This window comes from Sphaerodactylus townsendi, linkage group LG05 (genome assembly GCF_021028975.2).
Source record: "Sphaerodactylus townsendi isolate TG3544 linkage group LG05, MPM_Stown_v2.3, whole genome shotgun sequence".
In the NCBI taxonomy this organism is placed as follows: domain Eukaryota; kingdom Metazoa; phylum Chordata; class Lepidosauria; order Squamata; family Sphaerodactylidae; genus Sphaerodactylus; species Sphaerodactylus townsendi.
The window spans coordinates 25,742,198-25,754,837 of record NC_059429.1 but is presented as its reverse complement, the minus strand read 5'-3'; the positions used below and the strand labels follow the sequence as shown (position 1 = coordinate 25,754,837).

The 12,640-nt window shown below is 44.7% G+C and overlaps 1 protein-coding gene across 1 annotated transcript in view; it reads right to left on the bottom strand.

Moving 5' to 3' along the window:
• Window positions 1-2,796: 2,796 nt before the first annotated feature.
• The window catches only part of TNN (tenascin N), a 39,741-nt gene continuing 29,897 nt past the window's right edge, over window positions 2,797-12,640 (bottom strand). The window contains exons 11-15 of the mRNA XM_048497825.1: window positions 12,291-12,442; window positions 10,493-10,589; window positions 8,936-9,103; window positions 6,298-6,461; window positions 2,797-3,536 (exon numbers count right to left, since the gene is read on the bottom strand). Coding sequence (XP_048353782.1) covers window positions 3,390-3,536; window positions 6,298-6,461; window positions 8,936-9,103; window positions 10,493-10,589; window positions 12,291-12,442 — 728 coding nt within the window. The 3' untranslated portion in view covers window positions 2,797-3,389. The remainder of the gene's footprint in view (window positions 3,537-6,297; window positions 6,462-8,935; window positions 9,104-10,492; window positions 10,590-12,290; window positions 12,443-12,640) is intronic.

Genomic DNA, 12,640 nt, shown 5'->3' with positions numbered 1-12,640 from the left:
GTCAATCCTGGCGCCAAACATCTGTGACATCTACCCTGGCGGGAAAAGAATGCTGTTTGCAAAGCACAGCCATGCGAAGCTGATGCGCTACCTGTCTACGGAGCGCCTGTCCACGCAAATGCTCCGTTGCTGCAACATTGCCAATAACACCGACGGTACAACGCTGTAATTGGCTGTGTAGAAACGGCCTAAGAGATGTTCTATCCATGCTTCAAAATACCCACTGCAGTTTAGACACAAAACCTCAATGTAGAAATTCTACAGAGAGTCTTAGAAGAGGCAACCAATATATCAACATGTGGTTCTGACAAGCATAGCTAATTAGTTCTATGGGTCACAAATCAAAACTGACCAGGTCACAAAACTACCAAAAACTGGGACTTGACTTGGAGTGGGGCCAAACCACACCACTGGACAATCGAGAGCTTTCTTGAAACACTTTGTGAAACAGCAATAAAAACAAAACAAGCAACAACTGTGAACCCAACACTTGGGATCCCTACTATCTCTGGGGCAATTTTATTTCCTGGATTCATTACTGTTGGTGAGAAGTGATTCTGTAAAATGCTTAGCATATAATGTTGTTTTTATTGTTGGCACATAATCTGATAATCATTCTCAAAAAAAGAAAAACAGATGCTCTTCCTGGCCATTCTATGAATTTCTGACTTGGCTAGGATTTTAAACCAGTCCCCAAACACAAACTATAACCAGTATTTATTAGCTCATTAAGTTGTGCCAAGATGGGGCATCATCAAAGTAATAATAAAATAGAACAGATGAGAAGCCTGGCTCCAGCTGTGTCCCAGGTTGAAAAAAAATGAGGTTTTTATGGTGAAAACCCTGAACTGCTGCTCTTCATCGATGTTCCACTATTCAGATTTCTGCGCAGGAGAAAAGACTTATACATTGTAGTGCATTCCTTTGATATCCACTTCTTCATAGCCTTGTGTCAAATCAAACTGAAAATGTCCAATTGCCTGATTAGATCCTCCAACGATTTTGTAAAGGTAAATTGTAGCTGCCAGGGGGATTTCGAGCAGGGCTGCTGTGTGAGGACAGAGAGGGATTAATACCCCCACCACCAATATGCAGTTTCACTAATCACACACTTGCTGTTTTTAACTCTAGTGTGGAAGCTGCAAACCTGTGTCAATATTTTTTCTGTTTTGGACTACAGGGAGGGAAGCACACAACTGAAACTTCATCTTTACCCAAAGAAGAAATCCTTGTATATATCCCTGCCCCACAGAAGTCAAGGCAAAGGATGCAGCCTGTTGAAGGACTTTTTTGTGGTGCTATGGCTGCTGCAAGCTGCAAATCATTCTGCTGGCCTACAGGCTTGGCCTAAAGGACCATGTGTGGAGGAACCAGAGTCCACAACAAACAGAATGGGGCCAATGAAGAGTCTTTTATGTGGCTTGCCTGCTGCAGCTGTCCTTTTAAGTATCAGGGAGTGGCTCTGCTCCAGCCGCGCACCAGGGCTGGAAGAGACAAGCCCTCCCCTCCCCAGTGCTGAAGGGCCAAGCAAAGGGTATGGGTGTGAAAAGAAAGCACAGACTGTGATGAGAGGGAACACACAGCCACTGTTGGAGTGGGCTGACACACAGCTGAGTGCAGTTTTTCCACCTCTGGGTATCTGGTGTGGAGGTGGCAGATTGTCTGCCCTGTAGGATCACTTTGTACCATCATCCAGAGTAGATATACCTGCATATCTGTAAAGTCTGCTGTTCTCTATTTTCCAAGGGGGACCAACCTGGAATGTCTCATTGCTCAGGAAAATAAGTTGGGTTGGCAACTCCTGGCTAGGGAACTCCTGGAAATTTTGGGAGCAGAGCTTAGGAAGTGGAGCTTGGGAAAGGAAATGACCTCAGCGAGGTATAATGCCACACAGGCCACCGTCCAAAGCAGTCATTCTCTCCAGGAGAACTGATTTCTGTTTTCTGGAAACCAGTTGTAGTTCTGGGAGATCCCCAGGCCCCGACTGGAGGTTGGCAACTTGGAAGTGGGGCACGTCACATATGAAGGAGCATTTACCCATGTGACACAGACCTGTAGTCTGAGGTCCAGAACAGGTCGAGTCATCTCACTGAGAACTGTCTACACATTGTGACTACTGCAAAGACGATCTCACAACAAAGAAGAAAGGAAAATAAACTTTCTTCCAGATGAAAAAAGTATAATATATTATAGCAGTTGTGATAAAACTTTTTCGATTTCTTTTCTTCCAAAACATCAGCAAATTTCAGATATGGAAGCAAAGCCAGACTGCAAACCAGAGCAATGTCAGCTTTGCTGTACATTCAAGGATCTTGTTGTACACACAGGGGGAAAAAATAAAATTCTGTGTCCCTCACTCCTAAGAATTGAGGATTTTCAGTTTTAGGTTTTTGTTAATGTGTAGGAAAACAGACATGCTGAATTAGCACCTTGGGGTTTTGCAAAGCTGAACCTAGTAAATATGAGAACAGCAGACCAAACAGGCCCTTGTCAAGTACAGCCAAGGAAGAGAGTCGGAAGTCTGTAATGCATCCCTTGAGCTGTATTGCTGAAAGCGTTCATGATCAGAATTAACTGGCTGTTGTGAGTTTTTGGGCTATGTAGCTGTGATCTGGCAGGTTTTGCTCCTAATGTTTCACCCGCATCTGTGGCTGGCATCTTCAGAAGCACATCATGGCAAGCAGTGTTTCTCTCCATGGCACTGAAAATGCCAGTCAGCGAGCAAAACGCTAGGAGCAAAAACTAACGGACCATGGTCACATGGCCCGGAAAACCTACAACAATCATCCATTGAGAACTTCTTTCCTTCTCTTACCTGGCTCCAGCCCACCAGAGAGCAGGAAGGCTTTGCTGCCTACAATCAGAGATGAAGGAAAGGAACTGCCTTTAAGAGCAAGGAAGGAAAAGAGCCATGGTGGTTGATTCTTTGTTTCCTCCGACAAGGAGAAGCAAAGCTGTGCAGTTAGGGCAAGTGAATAGCAAAGATCTCTTTCCTTAGTAAGAACCTGAGACAACTTAAGGACTGGACCGGGATTCTCCAGCCCTCGATGCTTGTAGTGGCTGGCAAAACAAGAGGCAAGTGGAAACTTCAATACACAAGTGCAGGGGTAGGGAACCTGCGGCTCTCCAGAGGTTAAGGAACTACAATTCCCATCAGCCCCTACCAGCATGGCCAATTGGCACAAGTGTAATATATGAACTGGCCCTTAGTTCCCGATCGCCTCTTCTTTCAAATGTGGGCTGAGTTATATGGTGATCCCATCTAATTAACCGGGCATGTTTCTTTGAGGAGGATGTAAGCCAGTGCCTTGTGGTTATAAATGTGCTTGTTACATGCTAATGGGTTCCTGTGCTGAGATTGACAAGCACAGCATTTTCAGAAAACCAGTTTAAATGCTCATCTCCTTCTTCTTCACTGCCAGAGATCGCCTGCTCCTGCCTAGGACTGGGCCAAAGATATGTGACCGCGGACGCAGCTTCATCTCAGCGCGAGGGATGGAGTATAAATGGCCTTTCCACGGCTCCCAGTTAATGCCCTGAAAAGAGAAAGTATGTATTATCATATATAGCATGTAAGTTCTTGGATCTATGGACACAAATTCACATCCTTGCTCAAATTTATAATAAAACCACTTCAGCGTTAACATCAAGGCCTGAACAGCTCTGCGGATTGGATCCAGTGCCAAAACCTTCTCATTTGATTGAACTTTGCAGCCTGGAACCAACAGAGGGAATTTCTTTTAACTAAGCCTTGCTGTGTGGCTTAATTTGTCTTCTGGATTGAATTTTTCTGCCACAAATTAATGAACTGGTCTTCCTTAACCCATCTGAATTTAATCTCATTGATTGAACGTTGATGTTAGATTTAATGAATAGATTTCCCTTGATCAAAGTTTTGCTGTTAGATCTAATGAATTTACCCTCCTTAACTACACATAGTTGTTAGACCTAATGAACTGATTCTCTTTGATTGAATTAGGCTGTTGGATCTAATGAATTGACTTCACTCGATTGAACCTGGGGATTAGATCCAATGAACTGACTCTCCATGAAGAAGGTAAAAGCAGCTGTGCTCAGACCAACAGTCCTCTTTATTCAGCGTCCAGAATAAGGAAGAAGAGTTTGGATTTATATCCACCCACCCTTTCTCTCCTGTCAGGAGACTCAAAGGGGCTTACAATCTCCTTTCCCTTCCTCCCTCCCCAAACAAACATCCTGTGGGTGGGGCTGAGAGAGCTCAGAAGAACTGTGACTAGCCCAAGGTCACCCAGTTGGCGTGTGTTGGAGTGCACAGGCTAATCTAGTTCCCCAGATAAGCCCCCACAGCTCAAATGGAAGAGCAGGGAATCAAACCTGGTTCTCCAGATTAAAGTGCACCTGCTCTTAACCACTACGCCACTGCTGCTTCCTGTAGTAGTGAATTCCTCAGGTTAATTATTCTTTCAGAGAAAAAGTAGTTTCTATTGTCTATCCCAGGGGTAGGGAACCTGCGGCTCTCCAGATGTTCAGGAACTACAATTCCCATCAGCCCCTGCCAGCATGGCCAATTGGCCATGCTGACAGGGGCTGATGGGAATTGTAGTTCCTAAATATCTGGAGAGCCGCAGGTTCCCTACCCCTGGTCTATCCTGAATATACTGCCCATTAACTGCATGGGATGCATGTAGGTACTAGTATTATGGATGGAAGAGAGCTGCTTTTGTGGGGTGAGGGGGATTTTGAAACCACTCAGACAAGCCCCAGGCTCCACTCCAAGGAGTAGCATTCCTCAGAGGGGAGAGAGGAACAAACTGCCCATATGCGTTCAGCAGCCAAAATCTCGTTCAGTATTCATAATTTTGTATATGAAAATTGTCACTTTTCCTCAGGAGATTGAAACATGGGTCAGAAGAAAGGGCTCAGCTGAAAATTGGAGGAATCAGAGTGCAGCCTGCCAAAAGTTCCTTTAAAAAAACAGTAGTCCAATATTTCTTTCAAAGATAAAGGCTGCCTGGATCCTGAATGTTAACATCTCCACAACCCAGGTCCCAAACTTCCTTTGTATACCCAAGCTGCAGGTGAATATCTAATGAGTGAAGATTCTCCCAAACCTCTCTCCACCTGCCATATTTCTTTGTGTTGTACTGCCATTAAAGGCACAGGAGGAGAACTGGAGCTTGCTGAATAGATTACCAATAAAAAAAGAAGTTCAACTTACTCTTTTTGTAGATCTGCCCTCAAAAAGGTGCAACCTAGCCATAGCTTACACCTGCCCTTGACCTCACAGGAGTTCTAGCCTACTGCACCGATCATTTAGCTTAGGGGCAGGCAACCTATGGTGCTCTGGATGTTCATGGACTACAATTCCCATCAGCCCCTGCCAGCATGGCCAATTAGCAGAGCAGATGGAAATTGTACTCCATGAACATCTGGAGGGCCATAGGTTGGCCACCCCTGATTTAAGCTGATTTCATGATTTTTTTCCTTTTCTCCCTGTGTTTTGATAGAGCACTCCAGGCTGATGGGTTCAGAACAGAGTGGTCTGTGTCCTGCCATTCCACTCAGCAAATCTTGAAGCCTTTCCCTCCAATGAAACTTATCAGCATCTATCAACTATAGTCCAGTTACCACGTGGGTATCATTACTCTGCTGGTTGGAGATAGAATTATATCGCTTTAGCTACCGGTAATCAGAAACATTTATATAAATTCAGAGTAACAATGGGAAACAATAGAAGGGTTCCATATTACTGCTTGTTGCACAATTAAGGAGTTTGCAAATATTTATTTATTTATTTAACTTGTATACTGCCTTTCTCCTCGCGGGCTCCGAGTGGCTTCCAACATATTATAAATAATAAAAGCATAAAATATATTACAATTAAGATCTCAGATGGCAAACTCATTCACCTTATATATTCTAAAATCCTAAACCAAAGAACATCTTGTAGGAGCAGAAATTCAAAACCCAGAAAAAGGAGAGGGAATGAATGGTGGAAACTGTGGTCTCCTCAACCGGATGCTGGTTGGAACAGCTCTGACACAGAACTGCATCGAATCCCACAGGGCCCTGGTCTCAGCAGAGAGAATATTCCCCCAGGTTGGGGGCAGGGCAGAAAATGCCTTAGCCCTGGTTAAGGCCAGCTGGAAATCTTTCAGGTCAGGGATGACCAGTAGTAGATTGTTATTTGCTGATCACAGTGTCCACTGGAGGACATGTTCAGCAACCATCACCATAATTTGTCATGCTCTTGAAAAGCAGAGTGCCTTGTTCAGAAAAGAAACAAAGAACTGGAGCCTTACAGAGTCCTGGACTTACCTCGCTATGTTTGTCATCTCCGTATTTACCATTGAGGTTTGCCAAATGGCAATTCTTGTACCACCAGCCCCCGTGGTGTGAGATTGCACAGTTGCTGATGGCAATGTCGTTGTCTCTATCCCAGGTGGTAAACTTCCTCTCATTGTGATAAGTCATAGCGTCCCCTAAATGAGGCAAGGAAAAGCATTAGAAAAGATGTTAGAAGAGTAGGGAAGCTGATATGAACACATCTGATCCCCCAAAATAAGAGCAGATGCACTCAGAAAGACAAAGAAACCAGCCCCACAGTTCAGTTGCAGACGGTGGTGGGCAATTTCCCACTGGCGATTAATCCTGGGATAGTCTCCCGAAATATCCAGGTTTCCTTGCAGTCTCCCCACTGCTCAACTGCAGAACACAGATCAGTCCGTTTCTGGAGCTCCCCCCTCTCCCCCACCCTTATCACGGGATTTTCCTGGACCTACTTGTATATGCACCTTTTTGGGAAAAAACACTCCAATGGGAGCTAATAGGAGATGGGGACTACACATTTGAGGGTCCATAACTTTGGTCCCCATGAACCAAACTTCACAAACCTGTGTGGTATCATCAGGAGAGACTCCTACTGATACCATCCAGGTTTTGTGAAGTTTGGTTTAGGGGGTCCAAAGCTATGGACTCCCAAAGGGGGTGCCCCCATCCCCCATTGTTTCCAATGGGAGCTAATTGGAGATGGGGGCTACGCATTTAAGGATCCATAACTTTGGCCCCCATGAACCAAACTTCGCCAAACCTGGGTGGTATCATCAGAAGGGGCTCCTAAAGTTACTCTGAAATTTTAGTGCTGCTAGCTTAACAATTGCACCCCTGGCAGAAGGCACCCCCCCCCCCCCAAGGGGCAGGCCTAGACATCTTCACTAGAAACATGCTGCAATGAGGATGTTGGAACCTGGATGAAAAGGTGTCGATTCTTTTGAAACTTGGTTGTATCTAGATTAAATTTTCAGTGGGAATTCGGCCAATGAAAAATGCCATCCAAATGGCATTTAAAAACACTTAGGCTAGCCTGATCTCATCAGATCTTGGAAGCCAAGCAAGGTCAGCCCAGTTAATATTTGAATGGGTGACGAACAAGGAATAGGGTTGCTATGCAGGCCAGGGTTGCTATGCAGAAGCAGGCAGGGGCGGAGCAAGGGGGAACTGTGCCCAAGGTACACACACGCCCTGCGTCCCTGCCACAGTGCCACCTGCCCTGCCCCGTCCCAGAACACCCCCACCACGCCCCCTCCACAGCCCAGCCACACCCCCAACCACAGCAGCACCCAGGGCATCGTGCCCCCCCCCCCCCGCTTCATTGGCGCTACACCACTGGAGGCAGGCAATGGCAAATAACTTCCAGATATGTGGGTTCCAGTTAATGAAGTTTAACAGCAACTTTCATTCCCCTCCATTGATGCCTATTAACAAAGCTATGACTGTAGTTAGGCACAAATATAAGGAATAGTAATAACTCTGTATCGGGATCCCCCCCCCCCCTTTAAATCCTAACTTTCAATCAAGGTTGCTGTAATGGTAGCTAGCGCAGTCTGAACAGGCACACACCAAAAGTTCCTCAGGAGTTCCTGTCAGCCTTACTCTTACTGCCACCAGTTGAGCATACTCAAAGCTCTGTGAGGGGATTTTTACTTTTCCCTCCAAAACTGATTCTTTCCCTCTTAAATGACTCTTGAGGCTTGTTAACAGGCAAACAAAGATGAAACGTTTATTTACAGAATTGCAAGAAAATAAGCTACAGAAATAATTAAACTTTTCCTTTCTTCTGGCAGGAATATTTTATTGAACACTTTAGTTGTTTCAGATGTTCTATTATAGTTTCCAAACAGTTCTCTGGCTCAGTTTTAACAATCCTACTAAACTTCCTACACAGGGAAAATCTTTCCTTCACAGAACTTGACAGATACTTAAATATCCAACTCCTTTCACCAAAAGAGAGGCATACTGGGCTTCCCAGAGCAGGCTCTGGGGTACTCCACCTGGAAACCCACTCCTGACTCTGCTAACTAAATAATTCACGCCCTCAGAGACTTCACTGTCCCATATCTAGGTGCTTTCTTCTCAGAGACCTACAAACAAACCTGTTGTGTGAGTTAAGTATTGCCCTTGTGATTATGTTTCCTTAGGGCCGTGGTGGCGAACCTTTGGCACTCCAGATGTTATGGACTACAATTCCCATCAGCCCCTGCCAGCATGGGATGATGGGAATTGTAGTCCATAACATCTGGAGTGCCAAAGGTTCACCACCACTGCCTTAGGGTCTTGGCACAGGTTTCATATTTAGCCTGGCCTTCCTGGTCCTTCACCACCACTATAGCACTCCACTGCACAAACATACCTTGCTTTCTATAGGAATGTGTCAGTTCTTGGATAGAATACCATGGAATGTTGTTTTCCTCCAGCCCAAGGAGCCTTCCTCTGGTACAAAAGTCCCAGAAGGTCCCTGCACTAGAGGAAAGGACTTCCTCTAGTAGAAACATGCTGCAGGTTCCTAAAGCATCTCAACGCATCTCAGACTCGCATAGGTTTAATATAAGAAAGTCCCCACAATTCCTTCAACCCAGCTTCTTAGTGCAAAAATAGAAAAGGCCAGAACTCTGCTTACCGGCAGTGCCTCTATAATTTCCTATCGAGAGCTTGTACCTGTCCCTGCTTGAGCCCACTTGGAAGTGGTCATAGATGGCATAAGCAGAATCGTTGTGGGTCTGCAGATCCACCCTCAGCTCAAATGGGGTGGGAGAAGTGCTAGTCAGTTCATGAAGCTTTTCAAGGCCTAGAAAAAGCAATCCCAAGTAACAATTATCACACCTTACAAACACATTCAGACATTCATACAGGCATCTTCCACTTGGCTATGGTAAGTAGGACTTGCACTCAGGAAGATAAGATTTTGTACAATGAACATATGAAAAGCTCTATTGGAGCAGATCAGAAAGTATCCCATTGCCAAGAGCAGCTGGCCAGATGCTTCCAGGGAGCGTCAAAGAAGTGCATGAAACCAAAAGCTTTTCCCTATTGTGCTCCCCCCCACCAAAGGAATTTAGAGATATATTGACTCTGGGGTGCTGTGTGGTTTCCGGGCTGTATGGCCGTGTTCTGGCAGCATTCTCTCCTGACGTTTCGCCTGCATCTGTGGCTGGCATCTTCAGAGGATCTGATAATAGGAAAGCAAGTGGAGTATATATACCTGTGAGTAACAATGCAGATAGCAAGGTCAACAGCCCGGAAACCACACAGCACCCCAGTGATTCCGGCCGTGAAAGCCTTCGATAATATATTGTCTCTGATTCAATCAGCTAAGAGCCTAACTAGATGTTACAAGATGTTACAAACTTCAAGGGTTTATCACAGGATGGATGGATGGATGGATGGATGGATGGATGGATGGATGGATGGATGGATGGATGGATGGATGGATGGATGGATGGATGGATGGATGGATGGATGGATGGATGGATGGATGGATGGATGGATGGATGGATGGATGGATGGATGGATGGATGGATGGATGGATAGATGGATAGGTGGCAGCCATTTTGCTGCTACATCTACCACGCCCTGTCAAATTTTCAAACTTGCCCGCATGCTTAAAAAAGTTGGGGACATCGATATAGAGTGCCTTTCTGTTCATGACAAACAGTAGATCTATAGAACCCATTCAGAAAAGGGAAATGCAGTAATTAGAAGGATTCAATCCCCACCTCCTGTGGTCTTGATCTGAACTGATCCCAGCAGAACCCCTAACTGCAAAATAAACAAGTGAATAAACAAAGCTTCAAGCACAGGACTCTCAACATATAATCTGGTGATCCTATTCTCTAGAATGAATCTAGAAATTACCCAGCAATCAAAACAGCCATGGAAAAGACAAGTTGGCAAATTACAACTATAACTAAAAAGGTATCCCCTTGGCAATACAAGGATCTGAACATTGTCAGATGTATGAAAGGCCATAATTTAAATAAACAAAACATTGAAAGCCTTTCTTTGGCCTCAGTGGCCACTGGAGAAAGGACTGGGGGAGTTTGCATAAGATTCTGTAATCAGCATGGTTACTGGACAGTAGATCCTAAAGGACTGTTCCCAGTAAGATCCTGTGCTGACCACAAGAAGTGGATCAGCAACCAAACTGAAGTCTCCAAATCCCACAAAGATACAGTACCAAGCCAAAATTCCCCCCTTGGATCTCCAAAGCCTTCAGCATAATTTCTCCAACGTTTAAAGAAATCCAGCTGCCCCGTGTTTCGCCGCTGAAACACCTGTATAAGTAAAACAGAAGCCAAATGTTCACTGAGCATCAATTTCTAAACACGATATATTTACACTAGGACTATGGATAAAAAGATGCGGGAAGATGAGAAGATTCAAGAAACATTCAGTAATTACCTAAATAAGTAAGTTTACAATAATTTATAGGAATATTTACACAATTCTCTCTACCTGACTTTCTCCCTACAATTTGGGTTTCTGGATAACCTGATTTTACTTGCACAGCAGTGCCAATTCACTATTTTTTTAAATGCATGCCATGCTTAGTCCAAGGCAGTTTGGCCTGCAGAGGAGTCTTCCCTCATTTCTCTGTTTACATGAGAAGAAATGCCTGTCGATTGTTCCAAGCTGCCATATTTCCTGCCCCTGCATTCAGGTTGTTCCTAGATCAATAGGAAGAATGCCTCCTTCTTGCCACCATTTTATTGGGGGGGGGGGGCTGTTTTAATGTTCTATTGCTCCTGCGATAGACCATTCGTGTTTTTTTTTAAAGGCCCATTGGTCCTCTGGAAATGCCTACCAAGGAGTGGATGGAACAGAGGAGCAAAAAACTTGAAGCAATTGTCTGTTTCACTTTCCCAGCACATGCAGGAAAAACACTGCACTTTGCCCATTTTTGGAAATCACAGGAATTATTAGATTTGCAGTGCAGTGAGTTTGAGATGGGGGGAAACATGCGTGCAACAGAAAATCTGACCCACGGGGAATGTACATTCACTACAGGGCAAACTACACGTCATAATAGTCCTTAGACTTTGTTCAGACCATTGCAATTTACTGGAGTTTTCAGTTAACTTATTCCTCTCCCTGGCATAAGAAGCAGCATTGGATTTAAATCCCCCCTTTCTCTCCTGTCAGGAGACTCAAAGGGTCTTACAAACTCCTTACCCTTCCCCCCCTCCCCACAACAAACACCCTGTGAGGTAGGTGGGGCTGAGAGAGCTCAGAAGAACGGTGACTAGCCCAAGGTCACCCAGCTGGCATGTGTTGGAGTGCACAAGCTAATCTAATTCCCCAGATAAGCCTCCACAGCTCAAGGGACAGAGCGAGTACTCAAACCCGGTTCCTCCAGATTGGAGTGCACCTGCTCTTAACTACTACACCACTGCTGCTCTCTTATATTGCAATATCTTAATCTCTTTCCCTTTTTTAACACTATGTTTTAAATAATATGTATAATATACATTCATGAATATTGGTAAAGCGTGGGTGCAGGGAGAGAGAAAGGACTGCTGAAGGCCCCTTCTGTACTGACCCTGCCTGCGCTGCTTTAAATCTACTGATTGCTACCAATTCCCAGGGCAATGAAAGCTAAGGCCTCTTCCGCACATGCAGAACAATGAACATTCAATCCATTTTCACAATTGTTTGAAAGTGGATTTTGCTATTCCGCACAGTAAAATCCAGCTGCAAAGTGGATTGAAAGTGGATTGAAAGTGCAGTATTCTGCATGTGCGGAAGGGGCCTAAGAGATTTGTGCCTTGATCCACAGCACACCCTGCATCTTTCTCTTTGCTTTGGAGCAGAGACAAATGTGGGTCAGGTAGCACGTGGTTCCTTTTGTTAGCACACTGTGTTTATTGCTGACACGGGGAACCAAGAAAAAAGGACAGATCCATAATGGAGAATTCTTGGACATGAAAACAAGAAGTGAAGGAGTGGAGTCTGCCCCCGCCCCTCACAACACTCACTATCCATCCACCACCATCAGTGGTCATGTCGCAGTAAACTTGGAAGGGCCTGTTAAGATCACCGTTGAGATAGATGGTGTAGATACCATTTGCAGAATGTCCGTTTTGCTGCATTTGGCTGCAGTCAGCCGGGTAGGGATAGAGTAAATTGACTGTAGGAACAAAGCAGGGAGGAAACCCATTAGTTAAGCTCAAAACAGACAGACATAAATGCCCAAAGGAGGTTATGAAGAACAGAGTTAACAAAGGGAGACTCAAGCAAAATTGCTGAAACAATAATTCAATAATAATTGCTGAAATATGGAATGCTTTGAAACTCTATGTAAGAGTGAATTATTTTTATATGCCTA